This window comes from Arachis duranensis, chromosome 10, assembly GCF_000817695.3.
Source record: "Arachis duranensis cultivar V14167 chromosome 10, aradu.V14167.gnm2.J7QH, whole genome shotgun sequence".
In the NCBI taxonomy this organism is placed as follows: domain Eukaryota; kingdom Viridiplantae; phylum Streptophyta; class Magnoliopsida; order Fabales; family Fabaceae; genus Arachis; species Arachis duranensis.
In genome coordinates, this window is record NC_029781.3 from 3967718 (window position 1) to 3994454 (window position 26737).

Genomic DNA, 26737 nt, shown 5'->3' on the forward strand with positions numbered 1-26737 from the left:
GTAAATTAAAATGATGTATTTAATGTGATTTGCAAGTTAAATTTCTCATTATTCAAGTATAATATACGTTTTATTATTTTATATGAAACAATATTAATTTTAATTTATATCTTATTATTATTAGGTATTAAAAATAAACTGTGTTTGTATTATTGGTATTTTTCTGACCTTTCTCAACTTTAACTGTGATTAGGTCTAAAAGCTCACTTACCTTGTTAGAAACAAATATAATCTAATAAATTTCTATGAGATAATGTTATATATTGGGATAATTATAGGAGAATTAACTTCAACGAGTTAATGGTACGGTGTTTAGTCACTACAGGAGTGTTTTTATACAAAATTATCAATCAATTATGTATGACTTCTGATGAAAATAATATATTCAATATGAATGTTGTTTATTAGGTAGAAGATAACAAATTGACAAAGAAAAAATTTATTACAATGGATACATTTATTTTAATAAATATTCTTTTATCCAATGCTATAAAAAATACACTGATCACCCTAATTACTACAATCTAACTTTCATGGACAACGATAGAATGCTTAAATTGAGTCATTTCTAGGTCAAACAAACAATCAATTAAACATTCATCCATACATTCTTATTTTGATAACATTATACATAAAAGAAATTATATATAAAAAAAAAGAAAAAAATAGTTGAAATAGCTAGAATCATAAAGATGATGATTCTTAGAGCAATTCCGTGAAAATCAATTTTGAACTGTATAATAAATGAACTAATTTAAAATTGAAACTTGCATTGAATATCATTTTTGAAATAAAATTGGTATCAATACAAAAATACCGTATCACTTTAAAGAAAGAAGAGTAAAATATTGCCACTTGTCTAAACCTATTCATTAAATAAATGCTAATGATGTTACTGTAACGTTATTTTATTATAACATTGTAACAAAAACTCAAATAAAATTTATTCAAATAAATTAGATGTGCTTATTTATACTCTATATTTTATTACTTTATTTTTTATTATTTTATCAATTTGATAGAAAAATATATCCAAATCAATTTAACGTAATTTTTTAAATTATTTATAAAATTTTAATTTTTCTCTCGATCTAAATATAGTATATAATTATTAATTTTATAATTTTATTTTAGTTAAACTTTTACAATTTAATTAAATTTATTTAAAATAATAAAAAATCATTTTAAATTTAAATTGAAATGAAACCAAGCATTAGAGTGATAAATTTTACATTAAGTTCAAATCAAGTCTTATGATATATAGTCTACATATATTTATGTGACATTTTAGGACCTAAAATAAAATAAAATTAATACCAAATATTAGAGATATCCTTATAAATTTGTTTGACCATCTATATATAAAAGACCAGAAGATCATAATTTTCTAACAAAACTAATTTATATTTATTACATTTAATTTGAATAAGTAAAAAATTATATTATTTTAATTTGGTCCTTAATTCACATGATTTGAATTTGACCCAATACTTCAATAGATATGATTTGATTTGATTTGATATGATTATTAATTGAAAATATCTTGATTGCCTATTTTATTGATAGATTTATTATTTTAATGAGTAATGAATTAATGAAATTAATTAATTAATATTCATAATTAGTATAATTAATTTGATTTAATAAATTAAAAGAAATAAATTAAAAAATACTACCTAAATATTAAAAGAAATAAATGAAAAAATACTACCAAAATAAATTGATATAAATAATAATAAATTGTGTGATATTTAAATATCTAATCAAATTAATTAGTTGATATAATTAATTTATCGTAGTAAATTATATTTAATGAGTTAAAAAAATAAATCGAAAAACACTTTCAGAAACATGCCACATCAGTTCCCTCATTAAATGCAGAAATTCGATTTTTATATAATAGAATAGATAGAATAGATTTCTACAAAAAGATCATATATACTATTTATATATTTTTCTAATACTAATAAATAAATTAGTATTTATACTATTATACTTATTGTCCTAGATAATGGCTTAAGTTGTATATTAAATAATATAAATTATATTTTGTATATTAAATTCATTAAATTTTGTTCATATTAATAGAAGAAAAATTATAAATTAGTTGATTTACACATAAATTAACTTTATTAAAAATAGAAAAATAATTGATCATATATAATAATTCTTGATATATATAGTATCATGTATACATTAGCATGATCTATTTTAATTATGTAAATTATTATTATTATTATTATTATTATTATTATTATTATTATTATTATTCACTTTTTTATTACGTTAGTAAATAGTATTTAAGACTAAAAAGGAAAAAAATATAATAATTAGAATCTTTTTACTTTGATTAAAAATCTCTTGTAAGCATATCTAAAATTTTTATATATACTAAATATAATAATATTTAATAGTATAGTATTTGTTACAGTAATGACTAAAAATATTAACTCAAGTGAGTAACATTAACCTAGGTCCATTGTTCGAATCCCAAATTCGAATTAGGTTCATTATCTTAGGGCTCAATACAAATGAAGTTCACGTGTCCCATCTCAAATCGACTCAAATTGAATTTCTGTTGTTAATTAGAAATGATAATAGATATTCGTGTGGGTGCGACGAACTTTTTTTCCCGTTCTTTACGCATGTTTTAAAAAAATATCCTCCGTCCCTTTTCTATCTTTGTCGCAAGTCTCTATTTAATTATTATTAAATCACTCTTCTACCTCAGCCCATGACAACAATAAAGACGTCTCACGGTCCACAAATTCAGTCCAACAGAATACACAAATTCAATTATAATTTTGGTCTTTATCTTATTTTATAGTTATCTTTATCTTTATCTCTATCTTATCTTTATCTTATCTTTTATCTTTCATAGACTAATGCTCTATATATACTTAGTTTTATCTTCATAGTGAACAATTCAATCAATCAACAATCAATAAAATTTCTTCATCTTTTCTTTTCTTTCATTATTATTCTTTCACAATTTTATTATCTTTGTATACTCTTTCCGTTTTATTATGGTATCAGAGCTCCTCTTGAGCTCTGCTGACATCCATGGATCATGGAGAAAGGGCACAACAACAACTTCATCCAGAGCCTCTTTTGGACCTTTCGTCAACCCAACACTTTTCTTTCATGGCACTTCCTTTCAATGAAGAAGCTCGTCCTTCAAACCAACTTGAGCTTTTGCAAGTCCAACTACTCATTATCTTTATTCTTTCAATACTTTTTCTACTGTTAACAATTCTTCAAATCGAGATTCATTCTTGAATACTTGGATCATTGATTCTGGTGCCACAGATCACATTGCATCAAATTTATCTTGGTTTATTTCTTACACACAAATTTCTCCTATTATTGTTTATTTACCAAATGGTTCTCAAGCTACTGTTTCTTATAAAGGCATCGTTCAATTTTTACCATCCTTGGTTCTTCATGATGTTCTTTATTTACCTCATTTCAACTTTAATATTATCTCTATTTCAAAAATTACTTCAGTACTCACATGTGAACTCACTTTTTTATCTTCTTCTTGCACTTTACAAAGCAACAATTTGGGGACGATTGATTTGGCCAGAATGAGAGAGGGATTATATATCTTTGAATCCAATTTTGGTAAAAATTCATTCACTACACACTCCGTAAATTTCATCCAATCTCCACCCATTACACCTTCCAATATATGGCATTTTCGTTTAGGACACCCTTCTGGGCAAAGACTTAATCATTTACATAAACAATTTCCTTTTATCTCTATGCATCATGATGAGGCTTGTGACATTTGTCATCTTTCTAAGCAAAAGAAACTTTCATTTTCTCAAAGTTTTAACAAAGTCAATGCAAGTTTTGATTTATTACATTTTGATATTTGGGGTCCGTTTCGACAAAGTTCTATTCATAATCATAAATATTTTTTTACTATTGTTGATGATTTTAGCCGCTTTACATGGGTTACTTTATTAAAATCAAAAGGAGAAGTGCAAAATCAAATAAAAAATTTTATTACTTTAATTGAAACACAATTCAACTCCAAAGTCAAAACTATTCGTTCCGATAATGGACCAGAATTTATTTTACCTGATTTTTATGCTTCAAAGGGCATTATTCATCAACGTAGTTGTGTTGAAACTCCTCAACAAAATAGAAGGGTAGAACGCAAGCATTAACATATTTTGAATATAGCTCGTGCTCTTATGTTTCAATCTAATTTACCATCATTTTTTTGGTCTTATGCTGTTAGACATGCTGTTTATCTACTTAACAGAGTTCCATCATCCGCAATTAATTTTAAAACACCATTTGAGATTATATTCAATTATCCACCAAATTATTATGACCTTAAAGTTTTTGGATGCTTATGTTTTGTTTCTACCCTAATGGCAAATAGATCAAAATTTGATCCAAGAGCCAAAAATGCTGTATTTGTAGGCTTTCAAAGTGGTTTTAAAGGATATATTGTTTATGTTTTAGAAGATAAAAGAATTGAGATTTCTAGAAACGTGATTTTTTATGAAATGATCTTGCCCTTAGTCACAAAAAATGCCCAATTCCATACACTCAGCCCAACATTGCCAAACACACCTTCTCAAAAACAAGATTTAGTTAGTCTTCCAGTTGAACCCTCATCTATACCTATTGACCCAACTCCACCTAGTTCTTTATTTTCTCCAACAACCTCTCCCTCTTCCTCACTATCGTTACCTAGCCAAGTTGAACCCATGACCACCGAATCACTTTCAACACAGACACCCATATCTCCTTCCGCACTAGACACGTCACCTTCTTCACCACCCGAGCAACCCCATCCTCGTCATTCCGACCGGCCTCACCGACCTCCAGCATATCTCTCTGATTACTTGTGTAATTCCTCTCTCATCTCTACAAATCAATCTCCCTCAAAGTGCAAGTATCCTTTATCTTCAGTCATGTCTTTTTCTTCTCTTTCATCTTCACATAAAAGGTTTCTTTTATCTCTACATTCTGATGTTGAGCCAAAGTCTTTTAAGGACGCCAATCCACACTCTAATTGGCGTAGTGCTATGAAAGATGAGTTGGATGCTCTTGAGCTGAACAAAACTTGGCGTCTTGTTGATTGCCCTGCAGGGGTTAAGCCGGTTGGCTGTAAATGGGTCTATCGCATCAAACGCAAGCCTGATGGTTCAGTTGATCGATATAAAGCACGCCTTGTGGCTAAAGGGTTCACTCAAACTAAAGGTGTTGATTTTTAGAAACTTTTTTTCCTGTTGTCAAGCCTGCCACCATCAGATTAGTTTTGGCATTGGCCTCTATGAAGCGTTGGCCCATACATCAGTTGGATGTCAATAATGCTTTCTTACATGGGGATCTTTCTGATGATGTTTATATGACTCTGCCACCCGGATTTACATCTCCTCAACCGAATCAATGCTGTAAGCTACTAAAGTCACTGTATGGTTTACGACAATCTAGTCGTATATGGTATGACAAACTTTCTCATCTTTTGCTATCTCATGGATATCAGCAAACCTCATCTGATTATAGCCTATTTGTTAAATTCATTGGTGATCAAATTTCTATCCTTCTAGTCTATGTTGACGACATTGTTCTCACTGGTAATTCTATTTCTGAACTTGCTGCCATTAAGTCTATTTTGCACCAACACTTCCGAATTAAAGACTTGGGTCCATTAAAATATTTTTTGGGTATTGAAGTTGCTCAATCAGAGAAGGAAATTTGCTTATCTCAAAGAAAATATTGTCTTGATCTTTTAGAGGATTCTGGTTTATTAGGTGCTAAACCTGCTTCTGTTCTAATGGATAATACCACAAGACTATATCAAGACAAAAGTCCCCTGCTATCCGACCCTTTTGTATATCGCCGTTTGGTTGGCCGTCTTATCTGTCTCACCACTACTCGACTCAACAATTAAGTCAATTCATGGCATCTCCTACTGAATCTCATCTTCAAGCTGCCAAGCATGTGTGAAAACTAGTCCCGAAAAAGGACTTTTCTTTCCAAGGGAATCAGAAATTCAGCTTCTTGGCTTCAGTGACTCTGATTGGGCTGGATGTCCTGACACTCGACGATCTTTAACAGGTTATTGTTTCTTCTTAGGCAATTCTTTAGTCTCTTGGAAGACTAAGAAACAAACCACCGTTGCCTGCTCATCCACGGAAGCAGAATATCGTGCACTTGCCAACACAACTTGTGAACTTCAATGGATACTAAATGTGTTACAATTTTTATGCATCTCCCCTATCCATCCACCAGTTTTATATTGTGATAATCAGAGTGCTCTTCATATTGCTGCTAACCCGATTTTTCATGAACTAACCAAACATTTAGAGGTTGATTGTCACTTGGTTCGACAAAAAGCTCAAGCTGGAGTGATGAAACTTCTCCCAATTCCCTCTTCTAGGCAACTAGCCGACATCTTCACCAAGTCTTTGTCTCCTCAACCCTTCCATCTTAATCTGAATAAGCTTAGTATTCTTGACATCTTTCATCCTCCAGCTTGCGGGGGCGTATTAAATCACTCTTCTACCTCAGCCCATGACAACAATAAAGACGTCTCACAGCCCACAAATTCAGCCCAACAGAATACACAAATTCAATTATAATTTTAGTCTTTATCTTATCTTATAGTTATCTTTATCTTTATCTCTATCTTATCTTTATCTTATCTTTTATCTTTCATAGACTAATGCTCTATATATACTTAGTTTTACCTTCATAGTGAATAATTCAATCAATCAACAATCAATAAAATTTCTTCATCTTTTCTTTTCTTTCATTATTATTCTTTCACAATTTTATTATCTTTGTATACTCTTTCCGTTTTATTAATTATTCTCTTAGAAAATGCAGATACCCACAATTATCTATAAATATTTTTTGAATTTCTTTTAAAAAATTAACAAAAAATTATAATATAATGATTATAAAATAATCAAAGGCATGAGAGTATTAATAGCGAATGAGAACTTAAAATTATATATAAATAAATTAAAATAATGTATTTAATGTGATTTGCAAGAAAAAATGCTCATTATTCAAGTATAATATACATTTTATTATTTTGTATGAAACAATATTAGTTTTAATTTATATCTTATTATTATTGAGATAAGTCTCAAAGTGATCTCTGAAATTGCACTCGAGTTTTATAGTAGTCCCTGAACTTAAAAGTTACCCATATTCGTCCTTGAAGTTGTACTCCAGGACTCAGATTCGTCCATCTGGCACCACCGGAAAGCTGATCTGGACTCCTCCATGACACGCTGGCCAGGTAACAGCTAGCTGATTTGGATTAGTAAACGTTTATGTTGCAATTTGCTCCCTAAATCAAAATTAAAAATTTTAGTCCCCAAATTTAATCATCCTTCTCTACAGTAATCCCTCTCTTCTCTATAGGCATAGATCTTCATATCCCAAATTTACAAGATTTGTCTTTTTGTTTATTTTTAGTTGAAGTATCTTATAACAATAACAACAACAACCATTATTTGAACAAGTTTAACCGCTTTTATCCCATCTTTCTTACAGAAAAAGATGAGATTATAACGTAAAAAAAGTTATGTGATATATATAATTAAAGAAATAATGCAAAGTTTAGTTTCTAAAATTGTGAACGCTCATAAAAATTTGTTGACTTTTAAAAATGACTAAATTGATTCCTAAATTTATAAATTGTGAATCACAACTCATCTTTAATGCTGATATAAAATGTTAAAATGTCGGCATGACATTTACAAACAAAAAGATGATATGATTAATATTTTAATATGATCAAATTACTGTCTTAAATTAGTTAATTATTTCTTTAATGGAGATGTCATACGATTTGAAATGCCATAATATAATATTTTATATTAATACTATGTGAATGACAGTTAAATTAAGAAAAAATAAAGATTCACTATTTATAAATTTAAGGATCAATTTGATTATTTTTGAAAGTCAATGACTATTTTAATAATTACTAAAAATTTCAGTTACAAAACTAAGTATCACTTCTATAATTAAATTGAATAATTTATCTATAATGACCACTATATATAATTAAAATTATATACATGATCCTAAGTTATTATGTTGTAGCATGATACATGGTTATTTTGGAACAGGATTCGAAAGAAAATGTAATGTAGTATATAATAATAACGATGTAACTTTTTAATTTTGTAAATATAAGAAATAGATTTTTTTTTAAAATCATATAAAAGTATAAAATTGAATTTTGTAAAATATTTTAATTAAACTAGAGTTAAATGAGTGCATAAAATGTTAAATACAAAGAAAATATGTGACTTTTAATTAACAAAACATATGCGTGCTTTCAATGAAGTTGTAATTTATAGTCTCTTTCACATCCATATGGAGAAGAGAAGAGAAGAAAAGAGAGGAGTTACTCTGTAGAGAAGAGAATGATAATTAAATTTAGGGATTAAAATTTTTAATTTTGATTTAAGGACCAAATTGCATCATAAAAGTTTACTAATTCACGTCAGCTAGCCGTTACTTGGTCATGAAAAAGTTCAGATCAGCTTTCCGATAGTGTCAGGTAGACGGAATGTGCCGAAAGGACGAATCTGAGTCAAGGAGTGCAATTTCAGGGACGAATATGAGTAACTATTAACTTCAGGGATTACTGTGAGTCTTGAGTGTAACTTTAGGGATCACTTTGAAACTTAACTCTATTATTATTGGGTATTAAAAATAAGTCGTATTTGTATTATCGGTATTTTTCTTATCTTCCTCAACTCTAACCATGATTAGGTCTAAAAACTCGCTCACCTCATTAGAAACAAATATAATCTAATAAATTTTTATGAGATAGTGTTATACATTGGGATAATCATAGGAGAATTAACTTTAGCGTGTTAATGGTATGGTGTTTAGTCACCACAGGAGTGTTTTTACACAAAATTATTAATCAATTATGTATGACTTCTGATGAAAATAATATATTCAACATGAATGTTGTTTATTAGGTAAAAGATAACAAATTGACAAAGAAAAAATTTATTACAATGAGTACATTTATTTTAATAAATATTCTTCTATCTATTCAATACTATCAAAAATACACTGGTCATCCTAATTACTACAATCTAACTTTCATTGGCAACGGTAGAATGTTTAAATTGAGTCATTTTTAAGTCAAACAAACAATCAATTAAATATTTATTCATACATTCTCATTTTGAGTATATTTATACATAAAAGAAATTATACATAAAGAAAAAAAGAAAAAAAGAAAAAAAGAGTTGAAATAGTAAGAGCGATAAAAATAATAATTTTTAAAACAACTCCAAGAGGATCGATTTTAAGTATCAATTTTGAGCTGTATAATAAATGAACTGATTTAAAATTAAAACTTAGCATTGAATATTATTTTTGAAATGAAACTCGTATCAGTAAGAAGATATCGTATCACTTTAAGAAAAGAAGAGTAAAATATTGTCACTTGTCCAAACTCATCTATTAAATAAATACTAATGGTATTACTGTAATCACGTTTTATTATAACGTTGTAACAAAAATTCAATTAAAATTTACTCAAATAAATTAGATATGCTTATTTACACTGTACATTTTATTATTTTATTTGTTATTATTTTATCAATTTGGTAGAAAAATAAATCCAAATCAATTTAACGCATTTTTTTAATTATTTATAAAATCCTAATTTTTCTCTCAATCTAAATATGATATATAATTATTAATTTTATAATTTTATTTTAGTTAAATTTTTATAATTTAATTAAATTTATTTAAAATAATAAAAAAGATTTAAAATTTAAATTAAAATAAAACCAAGCATCAGAGTGATAAATTTTATCATTAAGTTCAAATTAAGTCTTACTATATATAGTTGACATATATTTATGTGGCATCTTAGTGATCTAAAATAAAATAAATTTAATACGAGTAATGCTACGTGTATATTGTGTATATTAAAATCAGTCACTAAAATCAATCATAAGTATAAAATATATCTTAAAATATAAATACATATTGAAAATAAATTAAACCACACACACACATTGGTGACTGATTTTAGTGGTTAATTTTGGTGTACAAATAACATTTTTGAATTAATACCAAGTATTAAAGATACTCTTATAAGTTTGTTTGGCTATCTATATATAAAAGATCAGAAGATCATAATTATCTAATAAAATTAATTTGTATTTATTACATTCAATTTGAATAAGTAAGAAATTATCTTATTTTAATTTAGTCCTTAATTCATATGATTTAAATTTGATTCAATACTTCAATATATATGATTTGATTTGATTTGATTTGATTTGATATGATTATTAATTGAAAATATCTCAGTTGTCTATTATATTTATAAATTTATTATTTTAATGACTAATAAATTAATCAAATTAATCAATTAATATACATAATTAGTATAATTAATTTGGTTTAATAAATTAAAAAAAATAATTAAAAAATACTACCTGGATATTAAAAGAAATAAATTAATATAAATTATAATAAATTGTGTGATATTTAAATATCTAATCAAATCAATTAGTTGATATAATTAATTTATTGTAATAAATTATATTTAATGATTTATAAAAAATAAATCGTAAAACACTTTTAGAAGAATGTCACATCAGCTCTATTATTAAATGTAAAAATTCAATTTTTATATAATAGAATAGATAGATAAATAGTATCATTTTTATATTGAAGTTAATACTAATTAATTCTCTATTTTTATATACTAAAAATATTAACGCCTAATATTCTCCTAAATTTTATACTAACCAACAGATAATTCGTGGTAAATTTTTAATAAATTAATTTATAATAATAAAATAAATTTAATTTTAATACATTAATAATATAAAATATTTTATACACAATTATTTATAGGATTAATATAAAATATAATTGTTTTTATAACGTAATGTTATATGAATGTAAATTTTTTTTACATTCGAAACTGTGTATTAAAATTAAATTTTAATTGATTTAGAATAAAAAAATTACAATAAAAATTATTAGCTAATTGAATATTAGTTTTTTATCCAATCTAAAAGAACTAAAAAAAATATAGAAAATTAACTTTTAATTAGTTAAATTAAATAACATTATTTTAAAATTTAAAATTAATATTTAAAATAAAAAATTTATAATTTAAAATCTAAAATTTATAATAATTAAAATAATTGTTAAAAAATTAACTGACTAAAAAAAATTTCCTAACATTACTTAATAATTAATTAAGAAAGCAATAAAAAAAGAAAAAATCATGATTATCAATTAACTATCAGAATTTATTATTTTTAATTATTAATTAATTATCAATATTTAAAAATATAGAATAAAATATTATTTTAAATTACTAAATTAATAGAAGAAAAAATATAAAAAACCAACTCATTAACCAGCCAATTTTTTAAAAATTTAATTTAAAATTAAAATAAAAGAACATTCATATGAATCACTGATTATACTTAAAATCAAAGAACACACATAAAAAAACTACTAATTAATTAATTGAATCAGGAGCAGCTGTGCCGCGAGAAGAAAAGGAAAAATTCGATGCGGTCGGATGGTCGAACGAAGATGGCGACAGGACTTGAATGACAGTGAATGACAGTGGAGGTGAAGATAAACTGCAGCGGTGAAAATTGGGGTTACTCAAAAGTCAATGATAATTTCTGAATTATGGTGAATTAGAGCTGTTATGGGTAATTGTAAATGTTTGTTTTTTTATGTAATAGGCTCTGGTGTCTAATCCAATAAGAGTTAGTAGGAGTTGATTGAACTCTCTCTCTCAGTTATCGAGTGAAATTGTTAAAAAATTAGACTAAAAAAATTAAATTAATAATTAAATAATAGAATAAAATAATAAATTCCTTTTATTATAATAGAAATAAACCTAATCATATAATAATTATATGAAAAAGTTTAAAAGATTAATATTTTTATTAAAATTTAGTTAGTATTTAATTAATAAATAAAAAAAAAATTATTATTAAATATAATTTCATATCATTAATAATTAATTAATAATTATAAATTATAAAATTTGTTGTTACCTAGCACTCTTTTAATTATGTTTATGTTGATGTAGCATCATCAACTGAAGATAATTACCTTTTGAATTGCGGAAGACGCTAGCTCTTAGTAGAAAAGTCAAAACAGATATATGATGTAAAGGAATATATTAAAGAGGCAAATGAATGCCGGTCAGCTTGTTCTGCTTCCTTGATGAACAATTCTATCAAGAAATTAACGAATTAGTCAACAGCATTAGCTTCTTCTATACTATCCTCCAACCGATCACGACAACAATCAATCACACACTACTCTTAACTTTCCACCAACATGAGAATCTTCTTCAACCACCTTAACTACCTCATCATCATTCTTATTATCACTCCACCAGCCTCTTCCGACACTTTAACGGGAAAACAAATCCTCAGAACCAACCAAACGCTATTGTCACAAAACCAAACCTTCGTGCTGGGCTTCTTCAGAGGTTCCAACACCAACTATTACCTCGGAATATGGTACAACAACATCAATCCTCAAACAATAGTTTGGGTTGCAAACAGAGACAACCCCATTGACAACTCTACAGGCTATCTCAAGATCGGAGACAAGGGAAACTTTGTTCTTCTCAATTCATCCGGGAACCCCGCATGGTCCTCCAACCAAACCAACGCCATGAATCCAGTTCTCCAGCTCCTCGATACAGGTAATCTTGTTCTCAAGGATTCATCAGACACGACCAATAGTAACTACTTATGGCAGAGCTTCGATTATCCAACCGATACCATGTTACCAGGGATGAAGCTTGGTTGGAACTTGGACACAAGAACAGAGAAGCACTTGACATCATGGAAGGTCGCAGGTGAAGACCCTTCCAGCGGTGACTACACTTTGAAGGTAGATTACCATGGTTTACCAGATATTTTCATCAGGAGAAACCAAACTATAATATTCCGAACTGGTGATTGGAATGGTGAGAGATTCAGTGGGGTCCCAGGAATGGGAGACAACATAAATGAAATCAAGTACAATTTCACTTATGATGAGCACGGTGTGTGGTACTCTTACTCCGTTACAATAGCTTCCTTGTTGTCGAGGTTAATCCTGACATCTGATTCTGATGGCCAGTATCAACGCTACATGTGGATACAAGGAACATGGAGCAAGTTCTCGTACGTACCAGCGTATCAATGCGATTACTACAGAGTGTGTGGTTCGTATGGAGTGTGTGACAATGATGCTTCGCCGATTTGCTCTTGTATGCAGGGGTTCAGGCCTAAGAACCAAGAAGCTTGGAACTTGAGAGATGGGTCTGATGGGTGTGTGAGGAAGACGGTTTTGAATTGTTCGACTGACAAGTTCTTGCATCTTGAGAACATGAAGCTGCCGGAGACAACTAGTGTGTTTGTGAATAAGAGTATGACACTTGATGAATGTGGGAGTTTGTGTAAGAGGAATTGTTCATGCACTGCATATGCAAACATCGACATCACAAATGGAGGAAGTGGCTGTGTTATGTGGCTTGATCAACTCTTTGACATGGTTGTCTTCCCTAAGAATGGCCAAGATCTCTATGTCAGATTGGCCGCTGCTGATATAGGTATCTATCTATCTCCCCATGTAGTGTTAGTTATACCCTTTAATCATCAAAAGAAAGTAACAGTGTAACACATGCATCAATTTGGTGACACACAGGATCTACTAGCTCCAACAAGAATCATAGAGTAGATCTGGCTATTGGCATCACACTTAGTGCACTTGTTTTAGTTTTGGGATTGGTTGCTATTTGTTACTTAAGGAAGAAGAGCAAACAAAAATCAAGAGGTAATGCATATAATAATCTCCCCTACATGAATTCCTATAAATAGAGCAGTAGTGTATATCATTTTGGTATAGCTAGCACAAATAAATTTGTCTTGGTTGTTATTAATAGCCACTATTCCAGGTTTTGTCCACAGAAGTCATGAATTCTTAATGAATGAGGTGGTGCCTTCTGTTGAAAGGAACATGGATGATTTAGAGTTGCCAATGTTTGATTTTGATACTTTAACAATGGCTACAAACAATTTCTCTCAAAATAATAAACTTGGAGAAGGAGGCTTCGGTAATGTTCATAAGGTATGTTGTTTTAACTTTAATTTATGCACAGCTACCATTATTACTAAAATTAAGTATTAGATCATATCGTAAATACACTTTTATCGTTCTTATGATAATATTCAGGGTAGATTGGTTGATGGTCAAGAAATTGCTATAAAAAGATTATCAAAAGACTCTGGACAAGGAATAGAAGAGTTTAAGAATGAAGTCAAGTTAATTGTCAAACTACAACACCGAAATCTTGTTCGGTTGCTTGGTTGCTGCATTGAGAAGGACGAGAAGATATTGGTTTATGAGTATATGGAAAATAGAGGCCTGGATTCCGTTTTGTTTGGTAACTTGCATTGTGTGTTTCAATATTGTGTATGTTTAGGCTATTTTTTCTTTTTTAATTTGGTTGTTTTTGTTTGTCTATCTATCATTATCGTTATTATATATACTTATTTTTCATGTTATCCTTAATTAGTTTATATCTATTAACAATAACTAATAATAATTATTGTTGCAGACAAATCAAAAGGACCTTTGCTTGATTGGAAAAAACGTTTCAATATTATATATGGTATAGCTAAAGGGCTTCTATATTTGCATCAAGATTCAAGATTTCGAATTATTCATAGAGATCTTAAGACAAGTAACATATTACTAGATAGTGAAATGAATCCAAAGATATCAGACTTTGGGATGGCTAGAATTTTTGACGAAGATCAAATGCAAGCAAAAACACGAAGAATTGTTGGAACATAGTGAGTATTCCATCATAATTCACTAGATTATTTCTTGAAAAATCCAATATAGTAGCTACATTATAATTTATGCACATTTCTATTTTGTAGTGGTTATATGTCTCCAGAATATGCTATGGACGGAAATTTCTCTGTAAAAACTGATGTTTTTAGTTTTGGAGTTCTAGTATTGGAGATCATAACTGGAAATAAGAATAGAGGGTTTTACATTGATAACGAAGAATTGAATCTTTTGGGAAATGTAGGTAAAAAAATTTCTTTCTGAATTAGAATACTTTCTAGATAAAAAATAAACATTCTAATAATTGATATATTCTATTGATTGCATTATATGTTCTTGCAGGTATGGAGGCATTGGCATGAAGGAACTGTATTGACATTGATTGATCCATCCATTGGCAATTCATACATAAAGTCTGATGTTATAAGATGCTTACATATTGGACTTTTATGTGTTCAAGAACATGCAGAAGATAGACCAACAATGTCTTCAGTGATCTTAATGTTAAATAATGAAGTTCCAGCATTGTCATATCCTAAAAATCCTGGATTTTTCGCAAGAAAAAGTCATCCAGAGACCGATTCATCTTCAAATAAACAAGATGAAGTATGGAGTGTGAATCAAGTCACAACGACAATGTTAGATGCTAGATAATTAAAGAAAAAGGACATCATCCATGTTTACTTTTGTATATATTCTGATCTCAAACATTAAAAAAGAAAATAGAGACACATTCTACTTCCATTTAAGTTGTTGCCTGTTTTATTCTTTAATCAAATTAGACTTGACAAATCAAATTTTTAGTAATAAAAATCAAATTATGAAGATTCTATCAGAATACAGAGACAATATTGTAGCTTTTATTTTGATACCTTGCTACTCTGGTCTTGTTTGATTGGTGTAGCATGTAAGAAGAGATAATTTCATTAGTGAAAGAAACAAAACAGACATAGTTATCTCACTTATCTGTGTCTAGCATTCCCATTCTTCCCATGACTCCTAAGATCCTACTTTAATGCAATAGTTCACATACAATAAAGTAAATTAAAGGTTGCAGACTAGAGTTCTACTTTATGGGGTTGCCATTAAGGACAATAGAACCTTGTCATAAAATCAATCCACACAACAAAATTAGTTGTTGGCCGGTAAAAGATAGAGAAAAAGAAGGGAAAAAAAAAATAAATTAAAGAATACTTTAAAAATATCAAAATTAAAAAAACTTGATTTTTGTATTTTCAAATGATAGTCAAAGTTGATATTCTACGTTTGACGCTCTCTACAGTCGGGACATTGACCTAGCTAAGTCACAAAATTTAAAGGTCATTAAGATAATGACTTGATAATAATAGCGACAAATTAAATATTCTTTTTGATAGAGAAATGCTTTCAGCATTCTTTTTTATATATTACTAATAAGGTATTTTTTTTTTTGAAAGTAAGAGCTCAATACTCAAGTAGAGCAAAGTTACATTAAGACAATAATAATATAGCCATCACAATTTTTATGTCATCTCTGGCATAACCATCAACAACATGAATTATTTACAATCTCATTCTGTAGCACAAGAGAATGATTGCTCCACACAGTCGCCAATTCTTGTTATCTTGCTATGAAATATGGCATCATTTCGGCGTAACCAAATCATTCATATAACTGAGAAGAATCCAAATAACCAATACTTGCGCCTCTCTTTTTTCATCGGCACGGATCTCCAACTCTCGAAAAGCTCTTTCAAGGTACCAGAGACAACCCACGTCTGTCCAAACGCCAAGCACACCACACTTGCCAAGAGTACTCACAAGTAATAAATAAATGTTGTATATTCTCAACATCTTTCTTACACAGCACGCACAAAATATCATTCTGTTGTAGGATTCCCAACCTACTCATCCGGTCCTTTATATTAACTCACCCTACCAATACAAACCAAGTAAATAACTCCACTCGAGGCGGAACTAGGTCTTCCCAGATCTCCTTTGTGAACTTGTATCTTAGAAGCTCCTCCTCCAAAGTCTCTTCCTGCAAAACCTTCACAAATGAATTGGTAGAATAAATGCTTTCCTTATCAAATTTCTACACCACTCTATCTTGCACATCTGCTATTAGTCTAATAGATTGCAAGACATGAAGCAGTTGGTTCAGTGTATCTGTCTCCCATTATCGTAATTCTCTTCTCTATTGGAAGTGTCAAACCCACGCTATCCCATCCCAGAATCCACACTCCCCAATTACTGATCCTTTTTTGTTTGAAATTAAGAAGAGTCTCGGAAAGGAGTCTTTCAGCTTCCCCACTTGCAGTCATGTATCCTCCTAAAATCTGGTGGATCTTCCGTCTCCTACTTCTATAGCAAGGCCATCAATCATCTTCTGCTTGACATGTTGCTCCTTTATTTGCACTTGACATATGTCTCTCCACGGACCGCCTCTCTTCGGCAATGTCTGAGTTGACAGCAAGTGACTTGAGTTCAAGCTATTGTATGAGCATACAATCTTCTTCCATAGAGGGCAGTCCTCCTTAGAGAACCGCCACCACCATTTAAATAGTAAGGTTGTATTCCTGATTACAGCATCATCAACCCCCAGTCCTCTTAGCTTCTTTGGTGCTTGGATCAGCTCCCACTTCACAAGGGCCATACCGGGTCGACCATCATCCTTCCCCAAGAAGAACCTCCTCTGCAAGGATATAACTCTTTGTGCATCCGCATTAGGCATCTTGTACAAACTCAGATAATAGATAGGTAGGCTGTTAATTACCGACTTAATAAGCACCAATTTATCAGCCTTGCTAAGGACCTTTACTTTCCATAAACTGAGTTTTTCTTCCACCTTATCTAGAACCGGCTTCCAAGTTTTTACCAACCATGGATTTCCTCCTAGGCTAATGCCAAGATACCTCACCGGTAGAGCTGCCTCTTGACAACCTAATAGTTGGCACATCCGATTAACCCACTCCGAGCTGTAGTTCACTGGTATCAAGTTAGACTTCTCAAAATTAATGCTCAAGTCAGACATCATTTCGAAGCACCTCAGAAGCCTCTTATAGTTCCTCAGTGTCTCCTCTTCCGACGGACAAAATAATATAGTGTCATCAGCGAATTGTAGGTGTGATAACTCTATATTATCTCTACCGACTAAGAGTGGAGATATCCGACCATTTCTAACTGCCTCTCCAATCATCCTGTTAAGCATGTCCACCACAAGAACAAACAAAAACGTCGATAAAGTGTCACCTTGACGTAGTCCTCTCTCCATTTTGAATGGTTTCGATGGTGACCGATTAATCATAATAGAGATAGAAGCCGATGTAACACACTCTCTAACTCACACCTTCCATGTTCTTCCGAAGCCCATCTTCTCCAGCACAGTATCAACAAAGCACCATTTGACTCTGTCATAGACTTTTTGGAAGTCAAATTTAATAATCGATGATGCCTTCTTCTTCAGTTTCAACCATTGCATAGTTTCACATGAAATTAACGCTTCATCATGTATCTTTCTTCCCTTTACAAAGGCACTCTGTAATTCTTCAACTAAACCTGGCATAACACTCCTCATCCTTTGTGTCAGTAATTTAAAAATTATCTTATAGACACACTCAACCATAATAATAAGGTACTTACAACTTAAGTATAAACAATTAAGAATTTTAGTTACACTTATACATAATGTCTTTGAGATTTTTTCATAAATAAATTTACAACAATAATACAATTACTATATTTGAAAACGAAAAAGAAAAAACACCAACTATATATGTCTTTAAGTCTTTTAGTTTCTAACACTATACGTACTTTTACATGTTCTATGAACTAGACTTGGGCATTATCCAAAATTTAGATGAATATATAACTTAGAAAAATAATAATATTAATTATATTTTTGATAATATTATTTTTTACACGACTTTTTTGCATTGTACTTTATATAAATTTGTAGAAAAAAAAATTCTCTCTATAAATTAATATAAATTTTAATACTATCATAGAAAATTATTTTTCTATAAATAAATAATTTGTTCTGGCATTTTATATGACATTTATATTACTTCTTTTCTACAATTATCAATTTTAAAGTATATTTTTTTTTACTTTAAACTCTTTTAGTTTTACATGATATATGTTACAGATCCGACCTCGAGTCCCGTGCCGAAACGGCCTCCGACCCGGACACCCGGATCCAGGTCGAACCCCCTCTTTTTAGAAGGCTTAAAACCGGCGGCATCCACATCTCTTAACCAATATTCAAACTCAAATATCTCTCTTATCTTAGCTAAATAAGATAAGTTAAGATAACTTTCGCCTAGGGATGTGCATGGGTCGGGTGAAACCGGGTTTGATGTGACTTAGATCCAGCCCGAAATATATACCGGGTCTATTTATGAGACCCGAACCCGATCCTAGACCCGATGAAACCTATACACTTTCGGACCACAATTATACCGGGTAAAAATCAAGTGAAAACTGGACTGTCAACATTACATTATCTTGATACCTTCTTATAAGCTAGCATGTGAAAATATCTAAATTTCCAAGACTCCAACTATTATTTGACATAGTAAAATTCACTTAGAAAAATATAACAAGGACCAACTCTTCTCTAAAATTAAAGCATAACCATAATCAATACTAATATTGTCTAATAACACCAAATATTTAAATCAATACAAATAACACAATATTATGCATTAATTAGTCTAGAATCTTATGTATTTTAAACATAAAACATTAACTTATAGTCTTATAAAAACTAATAATACAAAAGATTAAGGTTTACAATACTTAAATTTCACATAAGAATAGCTATCATCCATCATTAATAATACAAAATATTAATTCTGTATGATGACTGGACCACCGAGCTGATTTCAGGTGACCCGAGCCATGGCTCGGACCCGACTCGAAATAATGACCGGGTCTATTTTTTAGACCCTTACCCGGTCCTAAACCCGGTGAAATTATACCAAATTAGACCCTAAAATGTTCGGGACTGGGCTGGGTCTTCGGGCCGAGCCGGGCCATGCACACCCCTACTTCCACCAGCTATATAAAGGAGAGTCAGAGGCCCCCTCAGGTATTTACTCATTCCTCACACCTTATACCTCCTGAACCCGAGCCCCCGACGGCCTGGGAGAAACAGCAGTACAAATAATCCAGGATCTGTACCTCCGGGTATAAGACCTCGAGGGACAGGTTATGACCAAAGAACGATATCACGCGAAACACGGAAGCTATGTGACTTCCAGGACCCGATCTCACTGTGAAACTAGGTAAAACCGCTCACCCGAACGACGACACAGCAAAGACACGACCGCAGTGTTTTTCGAGACCTGGAACGCCGACATGAAGAAGATGACCGACGACACCACCGGGAATCCAAGTGGCCAAGAAGCGAACATGTGATAATGGGAGCCACCCCTTTCACTAAAAAGATCTTACGAGCCAAACTTCCAAAGGGCTTTGACAAGCCTACAGACATGAAATACCACGGGACCAAAGACCCCCAAGAACACTTAACAACCTTCGAGGCCAGGATGAGCTTGGAAGGAGTCATCGACGCGGTCCGATGCAGGGTCTTCCCAGTAACCCTAGCAGGTCCCGCAATCAAATGGTTCAACTCCTTTTCGAACGGCTCCATAACCAGCTTTCACGACATCTCCAGAAAATTTATGGTCCAATTCACTACTAGGATTGCCAAAGCCAAACACCCCCATCATCTTGCTCAGAGTTACCCAGAGACAAGACAAATCTATGAGAAAATACCTCGATAGGTTCAATGATGAGTGCCTAACGGTCGACGGGCTACTGGACTCGGTCGCCAGTTTCTGCCTGACCAACGGCCTCATGAACGAAGACTTTCAAAACACCTTACTACTAAACCGGTTTAGACCATGCACGAAATTCAAAGCGTCGTAAAGGAATATATAAATGACGAAGAGATAAGCCAAGTCGTGGCCGCCAACAAACGACAGCATGACAACACGACACCTCGCAATAACCCGCCACCAAAAGAACCCCGAAAAGAGCACTCCAGGGCATCAAACACCAACCGACAACCCAGGGTGGGAAAGTTTTCAAGCTACACCCCCTACCGGCCCCATCACATAAATCTACCACCAAATAGTAGAACGGGGTATCCTCCCAAAAGCATGACAACTGAAAGAGCGGATAGGCAGCAACAAAAGTCTATATTGCGATTATCATTGAGGATACGGACACAAAATCTAAGACTGCTTTGATTTAAAAGACACCCTCGAACAAGCCATCCTAGACGGCAAACTCCCCGAGTTCGCCAAGATTATTCGAGAATCAAGAAGAATGGAAAGGGAAAGATCACCATACCACGAAGGCCACAATCTAAGGACACTATGACAAACTCCATAGGAAAGTCCCGAGTCCGACACCACCATAGTAGTAAACATCATCACGGGAAAGGAGACGCTACAAAAGTCAAAATCGGCACTAAAAAGACCTTAAAGTCCTAGCCGTAAGAAACCAAGCTCCAACACCCCCCGGCCATAGAGACAATTACATTCTCCCCTGATGACTGCCAACACGGCACCTCGGCAGAAGATGCCCCATTTGTCATCTCGGCCAGAGTCGGGACCGGGCTTGTAAAGAGTATACTGGTGGACATCGGAGCAGACTCCAACATCCTCTTCAGAAGAGCTTTCGACAAGCTAGCCCTCCGAACAAAAAATTTGCAAACTCACCACAACTGTTATACCCACAAAGGAAAAGAAAAAGAAACAGAAGTGCATAGTCACGTGGGGGGCACATGGCCCACTTAAACCCCTTCCCCCTTCTTATTCTCTCGAGCCTTCCGTGATCTCTCCCTCTCTCTCTCTTTTATTTTCATTTCCTTCATACAAATCAAAACCAAATCCTCTCTTCTCCTTCATCTCCTCTTCCATTCCATCTTCTTCATTTCAAAATCTTCATCCAACCACAACACACCAGATTTCATTTTACCCTTTTATTTTATCTCTATATTAATATATCATCTATATCCAAAATAAATTTCTATGTTTCACAACCCCAAATCAAGAAGTTCATACCAATGAGTAAAGGGAGCATTCAACTTCTGAGTTTTTATTATTATTGAGGCTTTAAGGTAACTCTTTGACTCAATAATTAGCTATATCTCAAATTTTTAGCATCTCCATACTTGTGGGTATAGCAAAATCCGAAATTAGGGTTATTAGGATTAGAAAATTTGGGGCTTTTTGTCAAAGTGAGTAAGAATGTGTTAATTGACTACATTAGTAGCTCACAAATATCATTATTGTCATATTTCTAGGGTTGTAGAGTGATTGGACATCATGTGGTAGCTCAGTGGCGCGCTCAGAGTTGCTTCCGGTTCCTTAGAATCAAGTTGTGAGTGGATATTATATCTATAATTGTTTTTTAAATATATTATTATCAATATTTTTGTTGAATCATTAATTTTGGAGTTTGAAAATATTTTATTATTGTGATTTTTGAAATAAATATTGATTTGTGAAACTTAAAATTTTATAAAAATACACACGTAAAGCATACATGTTTTCTTTTTTGACTCTATTGAATTTTAATTAAATTTTAGCATGCATTCTTATATATGTTTGATTTACTATAGAAATTTAGTAATATGTTATAATTATTAGAGATTTGTTATAAATGATTTGGTTTGGATTGGTTTGGGAGACTCTGACTAGAAAACCGTAGTTAACGGCAGTTATGACGTTAACTTAGATGCATCTAACTCAAACCTCAGCTAGCAGGGGCGTTGCTTGCCCAACGTGTAGGCCACACATTGGATCTGTTATACCGTACGGGCACCCTAGAGGAAAGGGCTACCCTTAGAGGTGGAGCCGCCCTAGGTGTGTAATATTTGATTTGGTTTGACTTCTAGAATGAGAACTCCCATTTCAGTTCATCCGCTTAACTACTTATCTATTTGTTTGCATAATTAATTAATATAAATTTCTCATCTCTGAAAAGAAATATAATTTTCAAGGTAAACTCTACATTGTCTCGTGTGGGTTATAGATGTAATGTTTGCTCACTGAGTTGCAAAACTCACCCTATTATATTCCCATATTTTTCAGATACAGGAGTCATTCCAAGTTCCATTCCACCTGCCCCTCAGTAGATCTTAGTCATTTTGGTGAGCCCTTCTTCTTTCTAAGGGCTAAGTAATTATGTAATAGAATCTTTACTCAAAATTTAGATTATGTCAATGCTTCATATGTCACAGGCAAGATCCTCGTGTGGGTTATGTTATTTTGAATCTTGAACTGTTTAGGTAGTAATTATGATTTGGTGATGTAAGACTTATGGTTTTAACTATATGCTCCATATATATATATATATATATGATGCATATTCTGGATATATTTGGTTGTGGATATGATTGGAGTATGTTGTTGTTGTTGTCTTTGGAAATGGATGTTTATTATTGATACAGAGAGTTAATATTTATGTGGATAAGGTCCTAGAAACAAAGGAGATTCTGTCCGTTTTTCTGAAAAATTGGTCGTTTGGCTTGCTGAGGGACTTGTCCCTTAAGCGCCAGTCATGGTTGGGTTCGGGCCATGACAGCAACGGAGTAATCGGACTCGGGGACAACTTTTCGAAACTAGACGGATCCATAATGTTACCACTCATTGTCGGAACCGGGAGCCAAAAGAAGACCATACTCTCCGAGTTCGTAGTCCTTAAAGACTCCACTGCCTATAGTATCATCCTCAGAAGGAAAACGATCAACGATCTTTTCGCCATTATTTTCACCAAATTCCTCCCCATGAAGTTCCAAGCCGATAACGGCATCATCGGAACAATTCATGGAGACCGGAAGGTCACGGTAGAATGCGACAACACCAGTCTGGCCCTTCGCAAGAGGTCCTGCAACGCGGCTGGCATCTTCTTTGCCGACCTCGACGCAAGCCAAGATGGTCAGCCCCGACCAGAACCGGAAGGAGACATGGAAAAATTACAAATAGGAAAAACCAAGGAAGAATACACGTTCATTAACAAGAACCTACCCTATGACCTGAAAAGGGACCTAATCAAACTTCTAAAGTAGAACAGAGACTTGTTCGCGTTTACTCTGGCCGACATGATGGGCATAGACCCCAATCTAATGTCCCATCGTTTGCCCGTGGATCCAAAGGCCAAGCTTGTGACCCAAAGAAGGAGGAAAATGTCACCAGATCGGGCAGCCGAAGTCAGGAAGCAAGTTAAAGCCCTATTCGAAGCAAGCTTCATCCGAGAACTACCTTACGCAACCTGGCTAGCCAAGGTCGTATTGGTCAAGAAAGCAAATAGCAAGTGGCGAATGTGCGTCGATTACACCAATTTGAACAAAGCCTACCCCAAAGACGCGTTTCCCTTCCCAAACATCGACGGACTCATTGAAGCCGCGTCGAGTTATCAATACCTCAACTTTATGGATGCCTACTCGGGATACAATCAAATACCTATGCACCGACCCGACAAAGAAAAGACAGCCTTTGTAACTCCCGATGGCACGTACTGCTACACAGTCATGCCATTCGGGCTAAAAAATGCAGGAGGGATATACCAAAGGCTCGTCATCAAGATTTTCCAAGACCTCTCCGGAACCAAGTTGTAGTTCTATAATTGATATGCTCGCCAAAACCCAAACCGGTGAAGAGCTCATCAGTGACCTCGAACTCGTGTTGAATACCTTTAAGAAACATCGGATGCACCTCAATTCGACAAAGTAGGCCTTCGGGATGGAAGCTAAAAAATTCTTGGAGTTCATGATTACCCAACGAAGGGTTGAATCAAACCCAAAAAAATGCATAGCCATCCTTGGTATGAACAGCCCGACAAGTCTCAAGGATGTCCAAAGATTAACTGGACGACTAGCCGCCCTGTCCCGTTTCCTTGGGGCCTCGGCCCAAAGAGCCATCCCTTTCTTCAAACTCATGAAAAAGGGCATCAATTTCAAGTGGAAAATCGAGTGCGAAGAAGTCTTTCAACACTTCAAAATAGTATTGGCAGAACCCCCCATACTCTCCAAGCCCAAAACGGGGGAAACACTTTACCTCTATCTATCCATAATAGAAGAGACATTAGTCGTAGCGCTCGCCCGAGAAAACGAGCATAAGGAACAAGAGTCAGTACACATAAGCAAGGTCCTCCAAAGCATGGAGACACGCTATTTCTGACTCGAAAGCTTTGCCTTTGCACTACTCACGGCCTCGCGACGCCTCCGCCAATACTTCCAGGCCCACCCTATTACGGTCCAAACCGACCAGGCTGTCAGGCAAGTGCTACAAAAGCCAAACGTCGCAGGAAGAATGCTCGCGTGGTACGTCGAACTATCTTAATACCAGATCAGATTTGAGTCCCGAAATGCCATCAAAGCTCAAGCTATGGCCGACTTCATCGACGAAATGACCTCGAGAAACGAACCCACACTACACGTGGATGGCTCGTCCAACACCAATTCGGGAGGAGCAGGAGTAATATTGGAAAATAAAAATGAAATCATCATCGAACAGTCCATTCGATACGAATTCCCAATATCAAACAATCAAGCCAAATACAAGGCCCACCTGGCCGGACTGACATTGGCCAAAGAAGTAGGGGTGAGAGCATTAGAAATCTGCAGCAACTCCCAGGTAATTAGCTCCCAAATTAACGGGGACTACCAGACATGGAACCCCCTGCTACAACAAGTGCTCGGTCACCCTTATGACGTAGGGTCAACAGAGTATCGAGTCTCAACTTGGAACACATGGTGGCAAGCCACGGTACTTTATCCAGAAAAACTCATATCTCAGATAAAAGAAGTGCATAAGCCACATATTCATTCATAATCATTCATTCATCATCATTTTCACACTTCATTAACAATCCATACCAAATCAAATCATCATTCATGCCATATATCACTTTTTCCTCAAATAACTTTACTTTAAAACCAAAAATAAAAATTCATCTTTGTCTCAAAATTCAAAATCCTCATATCTCAAAGTATTTTGAGCTCATAATCCAATTTTTTCTCAAAATCAATTCTCTTTGAAAAGATTCAAATTCTTCACTTTTAAATCACCCGTTTAACTACTTTAAATCAGAGTGATCAAATAACAACCTTGGCAAAGACTCGAGACTCTAGGGAAGAATAACCTGCCTCATTTCTTAAATTCTTTAGAAATTCTTGAAATCATAACTACTTGAATTGAAATCGATTAAAATAAAGATTTAAAACCAAAACCAAGGCATGTAAGCCAAAAGTTCCGAACCAAATTCAAAACCAAAATTATTTAAGCCCAAAAACCAATTTTATTTCATTCTTAAGTCGGAAACCTTCCCAAAGGCTTGGAATTGTTTAGTCTTGCTAAGTCAATTTAAAGAATACTTCAAAAGTAAAACGAATTTAATTAATCAAAGTTCAATTTCTTTTAAAATTTACTAAAACTCCTCCAAAGGTACTTCTTTAATCAAACTTCAAGACACAGGTCCTTTCATATTTAAATCAATCTTAAAACATAAACTTTTCTTAAACAGATTAAACTCGAAACACCTATTTCTTAATAAATCAAGAATCAAATAATAGAATCTCAGATCTAATCCTTTTCTAAATCACATTTTAAAATAGAATCTTAAATCTCATAAAAATTCAACAGTATCTCCCCTAAAACTTAGACTTTGGCACCCTTTTCGAGTCCTGACCAAACCATTTTGCAACCCCTTCCACAGGTTCAAAATCAAATCAGTTTAAAATTAGACTAATTCTGAGAATTCATATCATTCTCATATTTTAATAAAATAGATTCAAACTCAATTCATTTTCAATGAACCAAACTCGTTTTCAAAACTTTAAAGAAATAGTTCAGCAACCATCTATTTAACAAAATCAAAC

General features: G+C 32.7%; 2 protein-coding genes across 3 annotated transcripts in view; both read left to right on the forward strand.

The window, feature by feature from the left end:
• The window catches only part of LOC107468461 (receptor-like serine/threonine-protein kinase SD1-8), a 50585-nt gene that overhangs the window by 15868 nt on the left and 7980 nt on the right, over positions 1-26737 (forward strand). The gene's annotated exons all lie outside the window — the stretch shown is intronic.
• On the forward strand, positions 12245-15766 carry LOC127739572 (receptor-like serine/threonine-protein kinase SD1-8). 2 transcript variants are annotated; one of them, XM_021133175.2, is made up of 7 exons: positions 12245-13615; positions 13711-13839; positions 13949-14133; positions 14239-14449; positions 14624-14861; positions 14952-15102; positions 15205-15766. In XM_021133175.2, the coding sequence occupies exons 1-7, from the start codon at positions 12349-12351 to the stop codon at positions 15514-15516; spliced, it is 2493 nt and encodes an 830-aa protein (XP_020988834.1). In that variant the 5' UTR covers positions 12245-12348; the 3' UTR covers positions 15517-15766. The 2 variants fall into 2 exon arrangements, with proteins under 2 accessions (XP_020988834.1, XP_015943247.1); XM_016087761.3 differs by having other exon boundaries at positions 13961-14133; positions 15205-15760.

Excerpts from the sequence above, each read along its gene's own strand:
- LOC127739572 (XM_021133175.2), top strand. The coding sequence starts at position 12,349 with ATGAGAATCTTCTTCAACCACCTTAACTACCTCATCATCATTCTTATT. Across the intron at positions 13,840-13,948 it reads GAGCAAACAAAAATCAAGAG|CCACTATTCCAGGTTTTGTC; the intron begins GTAATGCATATA and ends TGTTATTAATAG. Across the intron at positions 14,862-14,951 it reads CGAAGAATTGTTGGAACATA|TGGTTATATGTCTCCAGAAT; the intron begins GTGAGTATTCCA and ends TCTATTTTGTAG.